Source organism: Plodia interpunctella, chromosome 18 (genome assembly GCF_027563975.2).
Source record: "Plodia interpunctella isolate USDA-ARS_2022_Savannah chromosome 18, ilPloInte3.2, whole genome shotgun sequence".
NCBI lineage: Eukaryota > Metazoa > Arthropoda > Insecta > Lepidoptera > Pyralidae > Plodia > Plodia interpunctella.
In genome coordinates, this window is record NC_071311.1 from 317,775 (window position 1) to 341,176 (window position 23,402).

At 37.3% G+C, this 23,402-nt stretch overlaps 4 protein-coding genes across 8 annotated transcripts in view; 2 read left to right on the top strand and 2 right to left on the bottom strand.

Moving 5' to 3' along the window:
* The window catches only part of RanBPM (Ran-binding protein M), a 37,128-nt gene extending 34,317 nt beyond the window's left edge, over positions 1–2,811 (top strand). For all 5 annotated transcript variants that reach the window (XM_053758338.1, XM_053758341.1, XM_053758339.1 and 2 more), the window contains one exon: positions 99–2,811. In XM_053758338.1, the coding sequence (XP_053614313.1) occupies positions 99–232 (134 nt within the window). In that variant the 3' untranslated portion in view covers positions 233–2,811. The remainder of the gene's footprint in view (positions 1–98) is intronic.
* Positions 2,812–6,528: 3,717 nt separating this feature from the next.
* On the bottom strand, positions 6,529–10,768 carry LOC128677847 (esterase FE4-like). Its single transcript, XM_053758995.2, has 3 exons — positions 10,238–10,768; positions 8,801–10,053; positions 6,529–7,875 (listed from the first exon to the last, which is right to left on the bottom strand). Exons 1-3 carry the CDS (start codon positions 10,403–10,405, stop codon positions 7,665–7,667), a joined length of 1,632 nt encoding a protein of 543 aa, XP_053614970.1. The 5' UTR covers positions 10,406–10,768; the 3' UTR covers positions 6,529–7,664.
* Positions 10,769–14,218: 3,450 nt separating this feature from the next.
* Positions 14,219–18,657, top strand: LOC128677850 (esterase E4-like). Its single transcript, XM_053758997.1, has 3 exons — positions 14,219–14,507; positions 16,201–17,456; positions 18,153–18,657. Exons 1-3 carry the CDS (start codon positions 14,337–14,339, stop codon positions 18,427–18,429), a joined length of 1,704 nt encoding a protein of 567 aa, XP_053614972.1. The 5' UTR covers positions 14,219–14,336; the 3' UTR covers positions 18,430–18,657.
* Positions 18,658–18,697: 40 nt separating this feature from the next.
* Positions 18,698–21,404, bottom strand: LOC128677544 (esterase FE4-like). The gene is made up of 3 exons (XM_053758474.1): positions 21,168–21,404; positions 19,588–20,846; positions 18,698–19,428 (listed from the first exon to the last, which is right to left on the bottom strand). The coding sequence occupies exons 1-3, from the start codon at positions 21,333–21,335 to the stop codon at positions 19,197–19,199; spliced, it is 1,659 nt and encodes a 552-aa protein (XP_053614449.1). The 5' UTR covers positions 21,336–21,404; the 3' UTR covers positions 18,698–19,196.
* Between the last annotated feature and the right edge of the window lie 1,998 nt (positions 21,405–23,402).

Below are 23,402 nucleotides of genomic sequence, written 5' to 3' on the forward strand. Positions count from 1 at the left end.
TACATATTTATATTGTACGGTATCGTGAGGTACACTTGTGATTCGGCATTGGCACGAATGCGAAACAAATTGTTTAACTCGGAAACAATTATTCGCAGAATCGACAGGCATGCAGTGGATATCGCCGGTGGAGGCGAGCGTGTCGCACTCGCGCGAGTTGCTGCGCCGCATGTCGCGCGCGGGGCTGGGCGCGTGCGCATTCGCGGATCTGCCCGCGCTGCTGCGCCGCTGACACCCAGTCTCCGTCCGCATCCACCGCCACAAGAGGAGGCTCCGCTAACTCATGCTGTATGATGCACCACATTGCACACGATTCCAGATTCTAATATATATATTGACAGTGCTCACATGATGTGAATTTATGGACGTTTTGAATTATCACAGATAATGTAGTGAAATACAGAATGTATGTATCGAGGTTGAATATAAAAATTGATGCGATTCCAAAATTATGAAAAACCTGTGTAAACATTATTCGATGATATATATATATATATATATATATATATATATACATATATATATATATATATATATATATATATATATATATATATATATATATATATATATATATATATATATATATATATGTATATACACATCTATATATAGACTTTTTGTACGGCAATATTGGATACTTAATCGATTTTAGAAGTATAATCGCTAAAGCATCGCTATTGAATTTATTCGGTGTTCATTATAAAGAATGTATGGAAATTTAAATTCACACAAAATCTTCCACTGACATGTGAATGTTAAGATTACATGAATATGAATGTTGAAACCATAAAGATTTGCGAATAATTGCATTGAATTTAAACGTCTGACTGACTATGATTATATATGCCAAGAAATATGATTTTAAATACGAATAAAATCTTAATGAATAAATAGATTATCATCAAAACACGATGTCATAAAAACGTCCTAAAAATGTATCAATATACATAATATTCTGGAATTACTGAACCAACGAAAGATACACAAAAATTGGCTGCAACACACTGCCAAATACAAACATTTGAAGCACTTACATTACCGTGGGACAACTCAGAGAGACAAACAAATAATATTAGTGGGTGAAACTGTGAATTTAACGATCACTCGACGTGTGTATTATAACCAAAGTAATGCTTAACAGCTGTGCTTTATATTATATCGCACGCATAATTGTTTAAAGGACGCGTTGTATTTGATTGCGTGTTCGATAAGGAAGGATCGTCGGACTTTTGTATATAAAGATCTGTGGAACCGATCAGCAAGATTAACGCACACCTATGCCTTATGTGAGCGACTAGAGCGCCTCTAGCGGCGGCGGCCGGAACTCCATGTGTCAAACTTCTAGAACGGTCTAATGATTTCTTTTAAATGTGATGTCCATGATTTTTTTTCCAATCAATCAATTTGTTTTGTATAAGTTTATAAGTAAGACGTTTTTTACGGACGCCGCGCTAAGACCTTAGTTAAAGTGAGACAACGACCGAACGTTAGTGTGAAGTGGACTTACTTGCGTTGTGTATATGTATGTCAGCGTATGTTATTGTAGTTATATTGGTATAGAAATATAAATAATACTGTGTCGGGGACTCGGGGCACTGTCGTCGACCAAACATTGTTTTTTATAGTTTATAACGCGTTATAGAACATAGACTTTATTGCTATGATCATAAAGTTTAATTCCAAATGCTGTTCCAATAATACGTAATACTAGTTTATTTGTCATTGTCATAACAGAGTAAATTAAAAAAAAAAAACCGACATAATGTCAAATTTGACATTGACGTCAGAATCGCAAATTCTGGTTCGGTATTGGCTGACGAGCTGTCAAAAGCTAAGACGTCACATATAATGTGGTAAAAACAGCACTAAATTTAATCTTCTTTATATCGATTTAATTATGAAAAATATATTTAAAGTGTAGTATATTTCAAGTAACATATAATTTCAAAGATATAGTGCCATGCGCCACATAAATCGACGGACAGTGCCGCCGGAATTAATATATAGAGTATATGATATGTGAATCGGATTTTGCGAGTAGGGTTATTAAGAGATATAAAGTGTTACCACTGCTTTTAGTGTTACCCGCGTCCCGCCATCTGCTTGTACGAGTGAGGGCTGGTAACACCGCGCGGTCCACGGCCAACTTATGTACGAACCGACTTGCGGATATATATATTGAACTTTTTATATATAATTTTTTTTTTACAATTTATAACAGTGAGAATTGATTTTAACATTTATGTTTCGATATTGACAAACTATAGAAATGAAGTGATAAATTATTTTGTTCCAATAATATTGTTTCACAAATATTATTACTCTAATATTTAAAATAAATTTTAGGTAAAAACTGTCTCAATTCTTGAATATAAGAATCAATAATTTCTCTTATCGACCTTATAATCAAGCTTTTCTTTTTAGACAAAGTATATTAACACTTAATTCGACACTTAATGGTTGAATTTTTTTAAGCGTGTTGTATACGTAAGTCGGTCTGTGCGTAATCGCGAGCGAGAATGTTCGCCTAATGCCAACAACGCCTACGAGCGTAATCGGCGATGAACTCGCATTAACGAGAATCGAAAAATTATCGAGTTTGAATGGAGAATTAATTCATATGACATTGATTTATCAAGTCTCAATCAATATTATATCTTCTTCAGTCTCGATCGAGGTATCGAGTCTGAATCGATTATGTAGCGAGTTCGTCGCCCGTGGTAGCGCTTGCTCTGTAAAGATGATTCTACAATATTGTTCTTATATTGTATTGTTTTCTTTTTTAATAATATATTGTGTTTAAACTGCCACGTGCCTTTCATTTTGTGTCATTTTTTGTCATTATCATAGTGAGAATTTATTAAAGTGTTATTTTTATGATAAATCTGAACGTAATCTAAATAGGCATTGAATAAAAGTTGCATTAGTAAACGTAATCAAGGTTTCGCCCAGCTTTGTGTCCACAATGTTTCTTGTGCCAAAGGACGATGGGTCGCACCGACCCGTCTTCAACCTAGCAGCCTTGAACAATTATGTAATCACAGAAAGATTCAGATTAATAAATGCCTACATAGTCCCAGACTTTCTTCAACCAAACGATTGGATGTGCAAAATAGATCTGTCACAAGCCTATTTTCACCTTCCAGTAGCTGCATCTCACAGACGGTTCCTACGTGTAATCTACAAAGGAAAGTTAATGGAAATGACATGCGTCCCGTTCGGTCTGAGCACGGCCCCAAAGGTTTTTGCCACCCTATCCAATTGGGTACCTCAATCTCTAAGGGATCAAGGGATTCGAATAATCGTTTACTTGGACGACTATCTGGTTGTCACAGATATTAGAAACCCAAAGTCCAAAACACGGTAGAGGTTGCAGTATCTCGGATGGTTGGTTAATTAGGACAAGTCCATACTCACTCCTTGTCAATGCACAATTTACCTGGGTATTCAGTGGAACACACTGATAAATGAAAAATCCCTTCCAGAGAAAAGTGCCTGAATGTAACGTCCAAGATATCGACAGCCCTGGAAGAGAGATTTCTCGATTTGAAAGCTTTACAGAGCCTAGTGGGTCTGTTGAATTTCGCAAGCTTTGTTGTACCAAGGGGCAGGCTTCACTTTCGAGCACTGCTCTCTTTCCTGAACAAGGTCGCCAAGATGCCAGTTGCCAAATAATTCTTGATTCCAGGACTTGCTCTGAAAGAATTAACTTGGTGGTTGCAGAACCACTCTTGCCCTTCTCCGATTCACGTCGCGTATTTCCTAGCGACCGATGCCTCAGACCTAGCTTGGGGAGCGCAACTAGACGACCGTTCATTTTCGGGACCGTGGTACGAACAAGAACAACTGGTACACTGCAACCAGAAGGAACTTCTGGCTTTACTCAGGGTATGACAAATCCAGGGCCAGTATCTGAGTCGTACCATTGTTCTATGGCGATGCGACAGCGGTTAGAGGACTACGAACAGTTTTAGAGGACGCTCCGCACGGTGAGGTTAGCATAAGTTTTTGCGTGTCGTATCGTATTGAAAAAGTCGAAACTTTGAGACACTTTTATACTTGCGCACCGCACACCCCTCAGTCAATTCATTCCTTCCGATTAAATACATTTTCGAAAAAAATTTTTTAGAAAAAAAAATAGAAAAAATATCTTCTCATGATATTCGACTAGAAATTCGGGCGTTTTTTCGAAGATGCTTCGAGAATCAGTTTTGAATAAAATTTACCAAATTTGACATGAAAAAGTATTTAGGTCTAATTCTGGAACATTTTTACTACAACACGCATACCGGGGCGGAACTTGTAGGTCGCTTTATTATAGCTTCCCGCAGACTTATATATTACTGTGATAGCATCCCTATCAAGCACGATTCATAACGACTCATTGAATAATTATGATAATTGTCCAAGAAATATTGGATTGGAGCCTCATTGGGGCGAATTTGAAATTTGCTAACGTGGTGCGGGGACGGCCTTAGAGTAAGTATAGAGCGCGCTCTATACACATGACCATGGTAGTTTTTATAGAAAAAGGTAAGCTATCGACAGATCCAATATTTCACATTTATTATAAATTAACTTTTCCTTACCTACTAAGGTTTCCGTTACATATCTGACAGTATAAGCCAGAGATCATAACGTGAACTATTGAGTGATATATGAATAATATATTCAATCGAGACATTATTAAAGTATGTAATAACATGTAAATAAGTTTCACGATTATGATTTTCATCATCGTATGTTTCTCAATGGGTTTACTTATAATTTATGTAAAGCTCTAAATTATTTTGATTGCCGATTGCCATTTTAAGAACTTCATCGACTAGAGCCCTCAAAGAAGATACCCAAGATGGAATTATGCAAAATATTCTATTTTAATGTACACGTTCTACTTCACAACCTTATGCTGACTCAATGTCGGCGTGTGATTGAGCCGGGTGTCCAATTATTGGTAATTTATGTCGCAGTCAGTTTGATAAAATCGTTAAATCCGCTGAGGGCGGAATTAATTCAGACTTTTTATTTTATGGCCGCCATCCCCATGTGCAAGCCCGGCTTTATTTGCGAAGATAATATTGTAATATTTCGCATGTGGCTGTGTTTCAGCGATATTTGTTGTTTATTACGGTTTTGTTTTTGTAAAAAATTAAACAAGGGTTTTTTTATTTCGATTTGTTTCCGACTGACCTAGAAAAGTTATGGGATTCAAAGATAAACAATATCGAGATTTCCTATAATACCATAACATAAAATTTACAAAAAGTAGATGTGTTTTTCTTTTTTTTTTGGAATAGGTTTATGATACATAAATTTGCATGGTTTTATTTACACAAACCAGTTTATAATAATTCGTTACGCTAGTAATATTATTTTCATGGTTATTGGCTCCGCTGCTTTTTCACCTGCGCTTTGGTAGTCGATAGTAGAGAGTGGGCGCTAGATAAAAGAAATACTTCATTAGATTTCCACTAACCGACACTCTTATTTGCATTTTAATTTGGAACTTTCGAAACTTTTTCTATTCAAATTCAAGCAAATTCGAGAACTATTTTATTATTTTATGGCCGATACGAATCTTAACATCCGTGGAACTTATTTCCTACGTCAATACACGATCGCTGGAAGGCGAATATTTTTACAGTTTCGTCGCTCTATCTGTGTTTCGCCAGCAAGTCGCGGTGACGCTAGGGCTGCTAGCTTCCAAGAATTATAATGCCAATATTAGCTGTAAAGCATCAGGGTTCATTTTAGTTCTACTAAATGTGTCCTTTCCTATTCGCACATAAAAAATGACTTTTGACATCGAAAATAGCCCAAAAATACAGATAATAACGTCCAAGTATATATTAAAGATATTTTTCATTTATTTTCGTTGTTGACTAATTTGATACGCACATAGGATACGATCATTCTAGCAGTAGTTCGGTTGTCCGAATGAGTAGTTGCGTATTGTTTGTTAATGTAGTCTAGTGCAAGGCCACAAGCGCGCATCGCCCAGTTTGCAAGACAATTTTCTCGCTCTTTTACAGAGAATTACAACATGGTCTGGGTATTTATTCAGCCAGTGACCAAACCAATTTCCAGCTGGCAGCCCTGGCGCAGCGGGCGACGGGACAAATTGAATGAAAACATTGAATATTTATTCTGAGACGATGCAGTCCGCCGGCCGCGCCCTTCGAGCTAGGATTTGTAGATGTGGTGGATATCGAGGAGAGAGAATGTTGTGTCGCACATGGTGTTGCATGCGTGGAATTACTAGGTACTCGTAACTCCATGGTTTTTACAACATTAGGTATCCGCGACTACTCATGTCAATAACATTGCTTGTTTGTTTTGAGATGATTTGCACCCTTGTTGTTGCCCCTGCTACTTGAAGGGGTTGTAGATGGAGTGGATGTCTATAAATGTAGGTACCGAGGTAAATATTTGAGTGAGGGATAAATTTCATGAAAGATTTTAATGGCAGTCGATAGAGTCCTTACATCCAAAAATTATGATTGCACTTTTTTATTTACATAATCATAGTTAAAAACATTATCGTAATTTTGAAAAATGTTTTTTGAAATTGATTATTTTTGTTACGTTTCAATATTCAAATAAATAGCCGAGGAAGTTTTATCTACTTAATCTAAACCGAAAATTCGCGAAGTAACCTGCACATTAGTTGAACTTTGAGCTACTCCACTAGTCTACTTATAGGTAATTAACGTCAAAGATGGTTCAACGGTGCGTTGCACCATCTTTGACGTTAATTTGAACCCGTGCTGAAAAACGCAAAGTTGGGCGCCGTACGCCAGCCGTTTTATCTAAAACGACGACGAAAATATCCAACTATTACCACACAATGTTACGCGGGTCTAAAAACTCTAATGTCAGTGTGTAAAGGTAATGTAAGATACCTTTAGGCGGCGGAACACCTGGCATCAGTTTCACAGTCGGCAAGAGGCAGATCTACTGGGTGTTGCCTTGTCACATCCCGGACGCCGCCCCCGGGATGATCTCGCGGCTCTCCTTTTAATATTTGATCTGCATATTTATAAATCGGGGCAGCCGCGGGCTGCTGGAGATTTATAATGTGCTGCCGTTTGTTTGGGGCTGTGCTCGTGTGCGGTCACCCCTGGGGAACAGTATTTTTCACGCTTTAACTAGACGGTTAATCATCCAAATAAAATGTGGGTATTTTTATACCCAGAACAGCATTTAGTCAAGAAAAAGTCCTAGGATGTTTTTATTTATTAATTTTATTTATTTATTTATTAAAGCAGTGGTTTGCCATTGCTTTCTGCATTTCATACACATGTTATTAATTAACCAGTGTGCAGGTTTCCTCGCAATGTTTTCCTTCACTGGAAGCGGGTGGTGGTCTATGTAAACTACTATGTCAAATTGGTACACAAACTCATGTGACACGCACGAGTAGGATTCGAACCTGGGACCTTTCGATTTACAGGTCTTAACCATTACACCACCACAGTTTCATATCTAGGTACCTACCTATCTAAGCACTAAATCAAAAGTAATTTTATTACATCCAAATATCACAATTCAATATTAAATTATAATTTATCACAATAGAACATCTATCAATTGGCTAATAGTTTATTTATTTTTCACTAATTTCATTGTCTTTAACTCATTCTTCTGGGTAAAAAACAAATTTAAGGATTTAAATTGCACTGTTCCTTGCTGTCACAGGGCACATATCCTTTCAGGCCGTACGTGCACAGCAGGTCCAGGAAGAACCGATCCTTCAGCCATGGTCCTCTTGTCACCTCCAGCGGACGCCCCAGGTGCATGGTGTACGACGAGTTGACGGTGGTGGCGGGCCAGGCGGCGGGGAGAAGAGGGGTGCGGCGCGGGGTCGGGTTACTGGAAAAAAGGAGCAGAAATATTGGTCCATTGGTTGCAGATGAGAATTATAAGCTAAAATATTCAACTTAAATGATAAGAGGAATAGAGATAGAAACATATTTTGTTTTATTGTCAAATGAATACACTTAAAACTGCACGTAGTGTGCTAAATTGGTGTGATGCTAACGTGTGGTGGACCTTTTAGAATCACGTATTTCAATTTCGATGTTGTCTCTAAATTTCGTAATTAAAGAAGACAAGATTTCGTATTCTATTCACGTAAATTATGTCATCTTTCGTGTTGTTGCGACAAACAGACAAACAAACAACCTCCACACTCCATGTTGTATATTAGTACGCTTTAAATGTTGACTGTTGCATCAGGGTGGTGTTGAAGCGGTGGTGGTGTAACGGTTAAGACGCCGCCTGTGGATCGAAAGGTCCCAGGTTCGAATCCTACTCGTGCCACATGAGTTTGTATACCAATCTGACTCATGTATTGTTTTCATCGACCACCACTTGCTTCCGGTGAAGGAAATCGTGAGGAAACCTGCACACTGGTTGATTATTATTAAATTATGTGTGAAATGGATAAGGCAATGGCAAACCACTAATAATGCCAAGATAGTTGTTGTGTGTGTTTCATTCAACGTAATAACCACGACCCTCAGCCACGAGGAATACGACTATGAAGAAGTTGCATCATAGAAATGGCAAAGACTGCTCTTGACTAGGAAAGTTGCAACACAATGAGTTATTGACATTTTATTTAGATATGACGAAATATGCTAACATATTTCGTGTTCTTTATACGGTACACTTCAGAAGTAATTAGACGTGTTTTTTTTACTGTTCTTTGTTACAATAAAATTGTATGCAAATTACTTAATACATTAACTTACGATAAACTTAGCACAGACTTAAAGCAACAATAATAACTTACCCATATCTCATGAAATTCGCCAGTAAAGTCGTAAACCTGTTTATGAAGAGCCTGTCTTCGTTGGAAAGCAAGAGCGGTAAACCTCCAGGCTTGAACACGTAAAACAAGTCATCAGAATGTGTGGCCCCTTTCATACGGCCGCCTCGGCCAACCATCTTGGCGAAGTTACGATCCCCCTCGTAAGAAAACACATACTTGTACACGGGCTGGTGCGAATATCTGGTTAAAAGATCAGCGAAGGCATCGAACGTTGCGTGCCCCATCCAATCAGAGTAAAACCTCATGATACCGTCTTTAGAACTGTCATCGATAGCTCGTTTTCCAAAGTAATACGAGCGAATTTTGCGAGCGATCTTTTCCCGATCTTCATAAGAACACCAAGAAAAAACTGACGGCAGCCGCTCTATAAAGTTACCATCCCATTCGGTCAGAGTACTCATACGATTAATTCCGTAGAACAGCATGCCCTCCACTTCTGCCATCCCCATCAGCACAGGCACTTTGTTAAAGTTCCCAGACTTTATAATCTCGTATGGAGTATCACTGAAAAAGGGATCTGTCAAATTACTGTCCACACAAGGACTGTACCTGAAATATCTCGAATTGTACGATACACCAAGAGTAGCTCTGAGTATTTGCCTCATTGGATATGTCGTGAAAATGTGGTACAAATCCTCTTCATCTTGTGCATCAGCTATTTTATTGGCATCCTCAAGAGCTGGTCTCAAGGGCTCTGCATTGAATGCCCAAGGAGTTAATGGAGTACCACTCATTATTATTACTTTATGGAATAATCCTTTGCTGTGTTTTGACAGCATATGCATGGAAGCGGCGCTGGCGCCGGCGCTTTGTCCAGCCAAGCAGACATTGTTTGGATCTCCTCCAAACGCAGCTATGTTCTTCTTTACCCACTTCAAAGCGGCTGACTGATCTTTAAGGCCCAGATTAGCTGCACCGTTCATACACAAGAATCCAAACACAGTCAATCTGTAGTTTATAATAACTGCCACAATGTTCTTGGTGACCAGGAATTCAGGGTCAGTGATTGCTTTGTTTCCATAGTAATAGGCGCCGCCGTGGAGGAACACGAAGACAGGGATGTTGTCTCCAGACTTGGCGTGCTCTGGGGTGTAGACGTCGAGCTGGAGGCAGTCCTCGTTGGTGTGGGTGATGAAGGTTACGGCTTGGGCGCACGACGTGTACCGGCTCACCGCGTTGAAAATACCTTTCCATTTCCTTGGCGGCTTAGGCGGCTGAAATTGAATTGAGAGGCTTTTAAAGCATAACATTGAAAAAAATCTTTATATTAAAGGTTTTTAATTTGTTTACTCGTGTGCAGTCTTACACATCTTTGTTTTAATAACACCTTTAAGTTTTCAATTAATTAATTTTTATTTTTAGTTGGTTTGTTTTACAAAAAAAAGGCTTCATACTTACTTGAAATCTCACGCTAGTGGCGTACGGTATCCCGAAGTACTGGTTGACTCCCAAAATATTGCGCACCCCCCTCAACCTCCCCTGGCCAATTTCCACTATCGGCGTGGAGAAGAATTGTGAGTGTGTCTCACAGAAAAACAAAATACACATCAAAACGCAACACCTCATTTTCAATTGTTACGAAATTTCTGTGATCTTCATTTCTAAAATCCATTTGGTGTCTGTTTTTGGATGATTCTAGCTTAAAAAGTAATCAATTAAAAGTTGAAAGATTTGGCGGAAGCTATGGTATTGGATATAGTTAGACTTCATTGCACTGCCATATTTAATTTTCATTCACAAACACGTATTGTCCTTAATCGATCTAGAACTTAAACTTTCCTCGGTCATTTTAAATGATATACAAATATTTTCTCAATTTTGATTTAAAGTTTATAATCCTTATTATTCTACGAGGTCCGAGGAGGATATGTCCTCAGTAGTCTTTTTTCTTTTTATTTAAAAAATTCTTCCGCGTGTGTTATCTCCGGAAACCGCCATAGCACTGTGAGGTCCTAACTCTCGGATGGCGAAAGTCGGATACTTGTGATCTGCGCGGGTTGCGCAAGCGCATATAGCTAGGTCCGCTAGATTATTACGAGACATCTACACATTGTAATTTAACATTCCAGAAATCAGAAGATGTGCCAATCATAAACACACTCCCTTTATACTGATTTGCATTACTATGTTTCTTAAAATAATATCGTTAATTAGATGTAATGAATTCTTAAGTAGGTCTCTGAAAACAAGAATTACAGATAAACCACCATCATCAAATAGATTTCAATAAATCAGTTTACATACAAACAAAAGCAAAACGAACAAAGCTACTCCCAAATGAAATGAAAAAAGGGTCAGAATTCTATAGGTATATATGTCTAACACAGATATGCGATCCAATTTCTAATAGGGTTTCAACAGTTGAGTTACCGCTGCACATGTTATTCGAAAATAATTTAAAAAACAATACAAACGCAAAATATTTTTTATTTATACATAAATATGCACACGCATAAATATTTTAGTATAAGTATATATTGTACAAACCAGTCGAGCCGGCTCCGCGGGTCGGCCGGTGTTTTCTTTCGCCGGAAAACTGCAGTTAGATGCAACTGCACCTCCGCTGTTGCGATGTCATCGACCCTGCACTTTCAAGTTCAAGTTCAGTGATTGTTTGCCTGTCTGTTCGGGAGAAAAATCCAGAACTACGAGAATACAGACTTATAGAGAAGAGATATTCTCGTTTCTAAAATACTTTCACGCGTGAACTATATTGCCAAAAACAAAAGTTTACCTTATATTTTATTAAACATACATTTCCGATATATACAGTACAGCTATACAATATATAGTATACCTATTATGTTAATATCGACTATACCTACGTCATTACACATACAGTAGGGTGTATGTGTGTAACTATTGCCAAATAAATGTTTCTTTCTATATAATTATCATTATATGTTTTAAAACAACAACAAGACGAAATAAATCCGCAACACGCTTCGTAAATGAAAAACAGGAAAATTTGCGCCGCATGCTTCACCAGTATTTAGTACCTACATCATTCCAGCAGCTCACAAATTCCAAATCAATTTAAAAGCTTAAATTTAAATCTATTTAAAAAACATCAAGTCTTTATTAACTTATAAATGTTATTATACTTTAAATGATTTCTTTAATGATAGACTCAGATAGAATTTAGTGCTAGTAATAATTCATTTTTTTTTTGTTATTTGTAGTGGATAGCATGCTCCTCTTTATTTATTTATATTTGCATACCTATATTCGGTAAAATATGTAGGTTTAATTCATTTTGACATCAATTTGTATATTTGTACTCATGTTATTGGCAAATAAATGTTTTCTTTCTTTCTTTCATTCAAAGTTTTGATTTTTATACACACGTCGTGTTCGATGAAAAAGTTCGGGTTTGAAGCCGTCAAGAATGGTGTGCGTGTGCCGGAGATCGTTTAGGTATGTATCTAGTAAAGAAAATGTAGGAAAACTGACCTGAGCTCCGATGCTTACTGGTTAAGAAAGAAACGGGGATATTACTCAGATGACAGAGATAGGGACTTAGGTGAATAAACTTTGAAAATTGAATTAAATAAAAAATTAATAATAAATCCTTCAATTTTGTACTGTGCTTAGAAAAACACAGTCCAAACTTGGCACATAACTTCATAATGCAACAGCTCAACAGTTTTTATTTACATTAACAGCTGAGAGGTTGTGTCATCGCCGCTAAGTGAAGTGAGGCAACTACGTGGGACAATACTAGTGATAAAGTAAACAGTCGTTACACAATCAATCATTGATTTTTTTTACTGTGTGTTTAAAAATCACAGACGAATCTTCATAAATTAAGATTTAAATTCAAGCGGACCTTAGGATTTCCAGCTAAGACTGTAAACGAAACTTTGAAGGAAAGATATAGCAAGGCGGTCCTATAAACAGGCAATTAACTTGCGTCATGGGTACTGGGTGTACCGTATAGGTGGACTGTACTTGACCAAATTGAAATTTCATTTTCTTTTCAAACTTTGGCTATTCTTTCTCTCTATCTATCATCTTCAGTTCTCAACCGAGATTAGCGTCTCGGAGTCCACAACTTCGTATGTGCGTAAAAATCAGTTTCCCGTGGAAATTTCAGGAAATCCCTTCTTAGTGCTCCCCTACACTGTCCTAGGAACCTACACACCAAATTTCAGCTTCCTACGCCCAGTAGTTTCGGCTGTGCGTTGTCTGTCAGTCAGTCACTCAGTTTATATTATATATATTTATTTATTTACGTGGCCGTACCAGCGAAGGCAGCACTCCGAAAGTAGTAGCGTCTCTTATATTTGGTTAGTTTGTGACAATATGATTGACCTTCTTTCCTGCATAAGGGTCCCCATAAAACTAACATTACCCTCTAATCCACGGCGGACGGAATAGCTATCCGGTTCGCCGTCCGGGCAACTTATAAGTAGCGCCAAGAGCTGCAATTTGCATGTTTGCCCAGTTCATAACAATTAGCCCGGGTATTTTTCTTTATTACCCGGATTAGCGCCCGGATAATGTCCGTTATAAATTAATGTCGCAATTCTTGTGCTTTAAGATATTTTGAAAGTATTTTGCATTATTATGATAAACTGATATTTAACTACCTACTTATTTAAAGTTATCCTTTTGTTTCACTTACTGTCTGATAATAATTAGCATTATTACTTTTATAAAATGATAACGCTTTGACGTTTGTCATACCGCTGTTCGAAATTTGATTGAGGAGGTTAAAGTTAATTTTATGTGAAAATCATAAAGCGGAAATTCATAAAGTATAAACAAAATTTTCTCTACAATCTAAATTGAATATGCTGCATCACGACATGACTTGCTATTCACAATTTAATCAACAGTTTGGCCCATGACAAAACCTGTGATTTAAAATTTGTCATATTTCGGAAGGTTTTGAGTTAAGTACTAATTATGACCAGAAATCCTCTCAGGAAAAAAAACGGCAAAGTCCGAATTTTACTGGTAAGGAAATTATTCTTTATAGGTTATTTAGGTATTCTTATGAAGGAGAAGGAAAAGTACTGTACTGTACTATACTATATATATATCTTTAATACTATCAGATGAGATAGATACAAAGATATTAATTCATTTTGAAAATTTAAATATAATCAATTTTCGGTTGGGCTTAATGGCAATAAGAAAACAATGAATACAGCACTCTGGTGTCTGATGGATGATGTAGGATATCGAGATTTCGTTCAAAGCGTCTTGATCTTGACAAGGAACCAACAAGCGTATAAAGGTTCCTTTATCTAACGATCTCCAATACTGATTTGGAGAGAACTATCATTATGTTGGGCATGAGCCGCGTAAGTACATCTTTGGCAACAATAATTTATATGCTAAGACTCCCCGATTATATTGCCAGTACTTATCTAGAACTTTTCACAAAAAGTGTGTCTGTCGAATTGAAAAAAGTAGTGCTGTTAAAACCTCAATATATTTCACGAAATTAATCATAATTAAACATCATATTGACAAAATTTTAAGAGAAATGAAGAAAATGGAGTTCCAAAATGTAATTCTATGTACAACATTGATCGGTGCTCTGTGCTCTGCATCTACTCCGGTGGTGGAGACGGAACAGGGCAAGCTGAGGGGGGTCCGCGCGGGGAACGTGAACCAGTACTTCGGGATACCCTATGCCACTAGCAAGAGATTCCATGTAAGATTTTCACCGAAATTTTCTTTTTTTTTCACCGAAACTAAAGCTAAAAGCAAAGTCCTTTCGTTTTTTGTATAGCAGTGTGGGCAAACGAGCGTGCGAGTTGCCTGATGGTAAACAAACAATCCGGTCCACACAGTCACCGGTGCGTTGCCGACTTTTCTGGCAATTTAGTTATAAATAAATTATTGAAAAAGTAACAAAAAATTACCAAACTAGAATAATGAGTGTGACCATGAGACTGCAGCGCTATCATCTGGTGTTGATCACAATTCGATGATACGAGGGCTGCTATTTATGTATCCGGAACTGGCCAATAATTCTAGAATATTTAAAAAGTAATTACAACATTTGAAAATAGAACTCTTCGGCTAGAGAATAAATATTTTTCATGTCCCTGTCATTTGTTTTTTTCAATTGGCGCCAATTTTGAAAATAGCTTGTCTTCATTGCCATGGATTTAACTCGTGAACATTTTCGCGCGATGATTTATTATGATTTTCGGCGTGGATTAACTCAAAAACAGTGCATCGAACAACTGATTTTAACTTTTGGAGATGAAGCACCATCGAAAACCACTGTGTATTATTGGTTTAAGGAATTTCAACGTGGACGGTCTATGCTCACGGATGAAATTAAGGAGGGTCGTCCTAAATCGGTAGTGGTACAACAAAATATTGATGCTGTGCGACAATTAGTAATGCAAGATCGTCATGTTACATACCGCGAGATAGAGGCGTCTCTGGGCATTAGTATGACGAGTATACACGCGATATTACACGAACATTTAATTGTTAAAAAAATTTGTTCGCGTTGGATTCCGCACAACTTGAGCGTAGATCAAAAACAGGCTCGTGTCGACTGGTGTAAGAAAATGATAAAAAAATACAACCGTGGCACGTCAAAAGCTGTTTATAATATCTACACAGGTGACGAAACCTGGATCTATGCTTATGACCCTGAAACTAAACAGCAGTCAACGGTGTGGGTCTTTCAAGATGAACCGAATCCAACAAAAGTTGTTCGTGCGAGAAGCACTTTAAAGCAAATGGTCGCTTGTTTTTTTGGTATCAACGGACATGTAGCTACAGTGCCACTAGAGAATAGTAGGACGGTTAATTCTGAATGGTACACCACCATTTGTTTGCCAGAAGTCTTCGAAAAAATACGAAAGAACAACCCACAACGCAGAATCATACTTCATCACGACAATGCTAGCTGCCACAAGTCGGCTGAAACAAATAATTTTTTGGAGGGTCAAAAGATTGAATTGACGGGTCATCCGCCGTACAACCCCGACCTGGCACCCAATGATTTTTATTTATTTCCAAACATTAAAAATAAATTACGTGGTCAACGTTTTTCGAGCCGCGAAGAGGCCGTTGATGCGTTCAAAACACACGTTTTGGACATACCTCAATCAGAATGGAAAAAGTGCTTTGAAAATTGGTTTCATCGTATGCAGAAGTGCATAGATCATCGCGGAGAATACTTCGAGAAACAATAAAACCATATGTAATAATATATGTTTGTTTAATTTTGTTATTCCGGATACATAAATAGCAGCCCTCGTATTATTAGTTCATGAGACATAGCTGATGAAGCCTATCTCGCTTTTTTACTGTTTCTCGAACGCAAACCACTTTTTTATCTCTTCTGACCTGTTGTGTTGCGGCTGTGAATTTGATTTCAGCCCCCGAAGGAACCAAAATCATGGGAAGGCGTGTTCAATGCCGTGAACAGCATCTCAGCATGTGCGCAGACCAAGAGCACGCTGTTAATTCCGGACGAGGATTGCTTGCATCTCGATGTGTACACTCCAGAGAACTCCAGACCTGGAGACAAGCTCCCAGTCTTTGTCTTCATCCACGGAGGATCCTTCTTCTCAGGCACGAAGGCCTTGTACAACCCTGAAAACTTGGTAGCTAAGAATATCATAGCAGTAACAATTAACTATCGTTTGGGTGTATTGGGATTTTTATGTGTCAATGGAGTTGCGAACCTTGGTCTTAAAGACCAGACATCAGCTCTTAGATGGATAAATAAGAATATAGCAGCATTTGGAGGTGATCCAGATCAAGTCACGTTAGCCGGGCAAGACTCCGGTGCTGCGGCAGCTTCCATGCACATGCTATCAGATCAAAGTGCAGGATTGTTCCACAAAGTTATATTAATGAGCGGTTTCGCGTTAGCTCCGTGGTCTTTCAATGTTGATCCTGTAAGAGATGCTCTTGATGATGCTAATATAATATCTAAAGCTAAAACAGAAAGAGACATCTATAGAGTGTTCAATAATGCACCGATACGTGAGCTTCTTACTGCAACGCGAGATCTGAGCACTAATTTGAGAAATTTCAAATATAGTCCATGTGTGGACAGTGAATTATCTGATCCATTTTTCCGCGATACTCCGTATGAGATAATCAAATCTGGTAATTTTAACAAAGTGCCTGTAATGATGGGTGTCACTGATCAGGAAGGGATCGCATTTTACGGTAGTCACAATAAAAGTACTTTCGCTGATTTGAACACTAACTTCACTGAACAATTGCCAGCTGTATTCTCGTGTTCTGAAGACGAGCGAGAAGAAATAGCTAATAAAATACGAGAAAATTATTTTGCAAAATATACTATAAATGAAAAAGCAATGAGAAGGGTCGTCAAATTTGGGTCAGATTGGCAAGCTCACAGTACTTTTGATGCCGTGAGTGATCTCTTGGCTGAGCATAGCGGTGAGCCTGTCTACAAATACGTGTTTTCGTATGATGGTAGTCGGAACTACTTCAAGATGCTGTTTGGGGGAGACACTTCGAAGCTGAAGGGAGCTTCGCACAATGATGATCTGTTTTATGTGTTCAAGCCGGTGGGAGTTTCCTTGCCAGTCTCAAAGGACGATAATAAAATGATTGAAAGATATACCACGATGATAGCAAACTTCATAAAATATTCGTAAGTATACTTACACAATATGTTTGCTTGTCCTTTTGTCATGATACTTTACATGAACAGTTTAATATTAATGACTTTGAAGACAATGCAAAGCAATAACAAAAATAAATTAAATACTTGAACCAGCAGCGAAATAAAAAATGGCACAAGTCCATTTCGAAAAAATTGACACGATTAAACGAGTTAATTTTTTTTTACCAAGTTTTAATATTCGTGTACTAACAAGCTTTTTCGGTAAATTAATCCTACGTATACAAACGTATAGTTATGGCCAATTATTTACTTTAATACTCCATCATTAGTTAAGCTTCACGCATATTGTATTGTCATCTTGTATTTTATTTAAGTAATAGTTTGCAAAACTTAGCTAAGTCTAAGCTAAGTTGAAAGTTGGAGACTTGATATTTAACTTAGTTTTAAATAATTTATTTCTCTAATCTGAAGAATATACAGAATTGATTTTCAGATAAACTTAATAGGTATTATTTTATACATGCCAATTTTAGTTTACTTACTTTTCTAATTGCAGACAGATCAACCGTCTTTGTCTTGTGATGTCTATCTTCATGTACACTGTATATTACGACCTCGAAAAAAGCCTTATTATTTATTATCCTCAAACATTTATATAATTCGCATTAAATCTCAAATATTTGCAATGATGGCCATATATTATATTGTACCATATCACTTCAGCAACCCAACTCCTCGAACGACATCGCTGCTACCGGAAGACTGGCCACCGTCCACCAATCAGGAATCCTACATCATGCATCTCGACCGCAACCTGAAGGTCACCAAAGGACCCTGGCAGAAAGACGGCTTCTTCCTGGACCAGCTGTGCACGGCCGGCCTCCAAGGCTACATGCCCTGTGAGAGCCAAGGGCAATGTCAGCCTGATGTGTCGTCAGAACAGAAGGACGATAACTGGAGAAATTGGTTTTTTAAACTACTGTTCACCGCTATGGAATAAAAGAGTTGACTATTGAATTTTAGCTTAAGGAAAAAACAATCTGTATCTAAATTATTTTCTAAATTCTGAATTGTTTGTTGTTTAGTTAAAATTTTAAATTATTAAAATGATTATGCCTAATTTACTAAATGGATCATGAATAAATATTAGTTAAATATTTTCTACAACATCTATTTATGGCATATATAAGTCTGTGTCTACGGCAAATAAAATGATACTAATTTTGGATTGTATTTTTTAATTTCATATAAAACATAATTTTCCTTTAGATAGTTAATATCATATCTTACTCCTATCGTAGTCAGTGTTTTTATTTATAGATTATTCTATTGGCAATCAATTTTTATTTCAAAATTCTTAACAATAAATATAGTGCTCTCATCTCAAGTCTCAACTCGTTTCAATTATACACACACTGTTGATGATTGATGATAATCATAGATGATAATATATATATGTACAGACCTACAGACAGTAAGTCACGTTATATAGATTAGAGTGTATTTAACTCTAAGAACTTCAGAGAAAATGGTGCAGTGAAGTTTGGGGCACCGCCTCTACCACTACTAGGTTTGGAGTAGACAATATATAAATATATAGACTCATTAATAAAAATTACAAGTACATTAGTAGAAACTTATAACTATATCGTTTCATTGTAATGTCAACTTATGCTCTATCGATATCTTCAATATATGCTCTGAAATATAAATATCACGTTGTCATCCGCAAGGAGCAATATCATCTATATATCTGAACTAAGAATGTTAAATAGGATATCTATCATAGTATTCCCTTTGGAAGCATTGCTGCCTGCTCTCGCAAGGCACGAATCCCTTCAGGCCATAGGTACAGAGTATGTCAAGGTAGAAGCGATCCTTCAGGTAGGGTCCTCTGGTGATCTTCAGGGTGCGATCCAGGTGCATGATGTCGGAATGGCGGCTTGTGGAAGGAGGCCAGCGTACTGGCAGCAAAGACGTGCGCCTCGGCGTCGGATCACTGAAAAATCAAAAGTATTGTCATAATCAAGACGAGGTTCGCTAATGTGATAGACTTTCTACATGTCTCTTGTAACACAAAAATGAAAAACAATAGTTTTTTTAGAAGTTTTCCTTGACTAGTATTAAGGTTTAAACTTTATTATAAATCTATACTTACGAGTATTTAATGAAATTAGCGATCATAGTAGTATATCTATCTATAAAACGAGCATCTTCCTTGGACGTAGGTATTGGCAAACCAGCCGGCTTGAATAAATAACCTAAATCATCAGAATGAGAAGCGCCATACAGCCTCGTGGCAGCTCCTCCAAATACGAACTTGGGGATGTTCCGAAGACCTTGGTATGAAAACACGTATTTATATACAGGTTCGCCGCTGTGCTGAACTAGAAGCTGAGCGAAAGCATCAAAGGTGCCATGATCGAGCCAATGGTTGTAGTATCTCACTAAAGTTTTTACTGATCTTTCATCTATCGTCTGGTATCCAAAATAATGGTAACGCAACCTTTTAGCTATCCGATACTGGTCATCTTTAGAACACCACGAAAATACTGATGGCAATCGCGTAACAAAGTTCGAGTCCCATTCGGCGAAACTGCTCCTATTGTTACTACCGTAAAACATGATCCCCTCATTGTTAGTCACGCCCATCAACACTGGGACTCTGTTGAAATAACCAGATTTCATTATTTCATATGGGGCATCGCGGAAGAAAGGATCAGGGAAATTGCTGTCCAAACAAGGACTGTATTTGAAGGACATATTGTAGAAAACATCTTGCGTTGCTAGGAGGACCTCGCGTGTAGAACTCTTGGCGAATATTCTATAGATATCGTGTTCTGTACGAGCCTCATCTATTAGATTTGCATCAGTCAGTGCTGACGTTATAGGATCCACATTGAATGCCCACGGAGCTAGACTGTAGCCGCTTAATAAAATAGCCTTATGGAATAAACCTGCACTTTTTTCTGAGACCATATGCATTGAGGTCGAGACAGCACCAGCGCTTTGACCAGCCAAAGTGACGTGGTTTGGATCTCCTCCGAAAGCAGCTATATTCTTCTTCACCCATCTCAACGCTGCTACTTGGTCTTTCAGACCAAGATTTGCCACTCCATTAACACATAAAAATCCGAATACACCTAACCTGTAGTTGATTGACACTGCCACAATATTTTTAGTGACTAAAAATTCAGGATTGTACAAAAGCTTGCTGCCAAAGTAGAATCCGCCACCGTGGATGAAGATAAAAACGGGTAGTTTGTCCCCAGGCTTGGCATTTTCTGGAGTGTACACATCCAGGTACAAACACTGTTCGTTCTGGAGTAAAGTGTAACGTGTGATCTGGGCACAAGGAGCTTTGACAGGGTTGACAGCGTTGTATACACCTGACCATCTTCTTGGTTCTTTCGGAGGCTGAAATTAAGGATTATTTATTTATAGCGTCAATTGGGAGAAGGTGGAAGTATTAAGTTAATAATGGTAACTACCCAGATCAGTTAAGTATTTTATACAGTTATTTTATCTAAGTTCGTATTGTCATTTGCTTCACAGATTGCTCTATTAAAATTATAAGCCATAATTTATTTTTATATTTTTGATTACTTGGAAGTGGTCTGGATCCAGCGTCCTTTTATGAATTTGACAATATCAACCTGTACCTCCTTAGTCACAATCAAGGTGTTTGGAACCACGAGGATACTACTAGGAAGAAATTTTTTTATCGTGATTGCTTACATGAAATCGGTCGCTGGTGGCATATTGTATTCCATAATATCTGTTGACACCAGAGACCCGTATTCCTCTCAATTTCCCTTGCTCTATTTCTACTATAGGCGACAAGAACAGACAATAAGCAGAAGCCAGCGTCAACAACGCGAATATTACAATTCGTTTGATTCTCATTGTGCAGTGTTGATCATCGCTGCATCATTTTTGTAGATTTGGTTATTATTAAAAAAAATTGTTATTAGCTTTACGACTGGCATCCGTGGAAACAGTGAAGCGTGAAATAGAGCGATTAAATTTATATATCCTTGAAGATTAACTAATTGTGCTCCATGGAGTCGCTCTCGTAAGAATTTCGGCATTCTGTATAGACTATGTGAATAAGGTATATAAGAACTTATAGAATCCGACTGATAGTTTTTGGAATTGGCGCGTTGAAACAAACTCGTTTATTTGTTTAATGGGTGGATGCTATAAGGCATTCTCTGCCAGTCTTCGCACCAAAGAGAACATGGAATAAAGGGCGATGGGTGATGAAGAAATAAATAAATCGAAAGACGATTTATCTATATACTTTTCTTGTTTCGAATTAGTGTAGTTTATATTCATTGTAATTAATTTCCAATTCTTTACTGCAATAGTTTCCCAAATAAATAGTCGCATTAATCTAATCGTGTATAATTATTTTGCGATTTATCATATAAATATTGGAAAAATGTGAGGATGTTTAAATTGTGACGTATGTTACTCTTTCATGCCAAAATCTACTAGACCGATTGTTACAAAATTTGGTAGGTACACGGGTAGAATATAACCTGAAATAACATAATACGGTACTTTTTGTCCCGAAATTCTCACGAGAGCGAAGCCCCGGGGCGCAGCTATTACATAAAGAAGATAAATCAATGAAGCTAAAAAATACATTGTATAATATACATATACGGTATAATTATACCGTATTTTAATACACAATTAAAACGAAGGGCTATTATAATTAATTGATGTTTGGCTTGCAACTACCAGCAACTAGCTTCCGCTCCAGGGTTTGTGTGGCCGCTGTGCTCTGCTGATATTTGAATTGCTTCGAAATTGGTACGCCATTATCTTACATAATTTGTTCACCGATATTGAAAATACATTTGGATTATATCTATTACAAGTATATTGATTTGGTTTCACCTGTCCAGATGTTTGTCTGTCTGTAATCATTTTATTCCTTCTACAGCTCCGTTGTGACGACGCAGCAAATTGTAGCTCCGTTGTTTTCTATAGGTTTTGATATTGACGTGCGTTGACGTTCAATGAAAGTTCTTACAATTTTTGAATTTCGTGACTTCATATAACTTCCGTCGAATCTATTGGATAAGTTATCATTGTTTTATAATTTTATCACGCGAAAACAGCGCCAATATACGAGTCCAATCGTGTATTCAAATCACAGGATCCCATTGCAATTTACACAGAACATTACAACCAAATCGGTCCAGCCGTTGACAAACACCCAGAAGAATTATTTAATATATATTTAGACTATATTATTGGTTGGACGATAATAATATGCAAAATCTGTACCTACTATACTTAGTTTACACAATAAAACGAACAATTAATCGCATGATCATACATAATTGTTATACTTATGTATAATTGTTTATTTCATAATACGTTTTTTGCATGAATTGATATAATCATTTGAAACTCAGGATGTTCCATTTAATATGATCGTAAATACATGTTTGGAATTTGTACAAGACGAATGCTAGTAGATTGGCAAAATTCTTACAGGAAATCACTTGTATATATTCAAAACTAGCTTTTCCCGCGGCTGACTTGCATGAATTTCCCCTGGGGTGGGTAGTTATATTTTCGGGATGAAATTCTCCATTCTACATATAAGCATTTGTTGATCAAGAAAATTGGTTGATTTTTTAATTTTTCTTTATCTATGTGTTGAGTAGATAAAGCGTGAAGTCGTAATAAACAAACAACTTACTTTTGCGTCCATAATTATTAGTTAGGAAGATAGGATTAGATGTGAATCTTTTATGAGTTTTCTTCATCAGCCACTGCTATGCACGTGAAAAATAAGAGTTTTTTAATGGACGATGCGAGCCTGTTTGTAACGCGATAACTTTCGAACCGTTGGTCTGATTTTGATGAAATTTAAAAGGATCTGTCAATAGAATTTTAAAGCTCGTGAGGCATCAAAATTGGTTATGTTGTTTTTGTAATTTTCACAATTAT

Bases quoted from the DNA above. Each gene is read 5' to 3' on its own strand.
- LOC128677847 (XM_053758995.2), bottom strand. From the start codon at position 10,405: ATGAGGTGTTGCGTTTTGATGTGTATTTTGTTTTTCTGTGAGACACAC. The intron at 10,054-10,237 runs GTAAGTATGAAG...ATTCAATTTCAG, and splicing joins CCACTAGCGTGAGATTTCAA to CCGCCTAAGCCGCCAAGGAA. The intron at 7,876-8,800 runs GTAAGTTATTAT...CCTTTTTTCCAG, and splicing joins GCGAATTTCATGAGATATGG to TAACCCGACCCCGCGCCGCA.
- LOC128677850 (XM_053758997.1), top strand. From the start codon at position 14,337: ATGAAGAAAATGGAGTTCCAAAATGTAATTCTATGTACAACATTGATC. The intron at 14,508-16,200 runs GTAAGATTTTCA...ATTTGATTTCAG, and splicing joins CCACTAGCAAGAGATTCCAT to CCCCCGAAGGAACCAAAATC. The intron at 17,457-18,152 runs GTAAGTATACTT...ATATCACTTCAG, and splicing joins GCAAACTTCATAAAATATTC to CAACCCAACTCCTCGAACGA.
- LOC128677544 (XM_053758474.1), bottom strand. From the start codon at position 21,335: ATGAGAATCAAACGAATTGTAATATTCGCGTTGTTGACGCTGGCTTCT. The intron at 20,847-21,167 runs GTAAGCAATCAC...CCTTAATTTCAG, and splicing joins CCACCAGCGACCGATTTCAT to CCTCCGAAAGAACCAAGAAG. The intron at 19,429-19,587 runs GTAAGTATAGAT...TTGATTTTTCAG, and splicing joins GCTAATTTCATTAAATACTC to TGATCCGACGCCGAGGCGCA.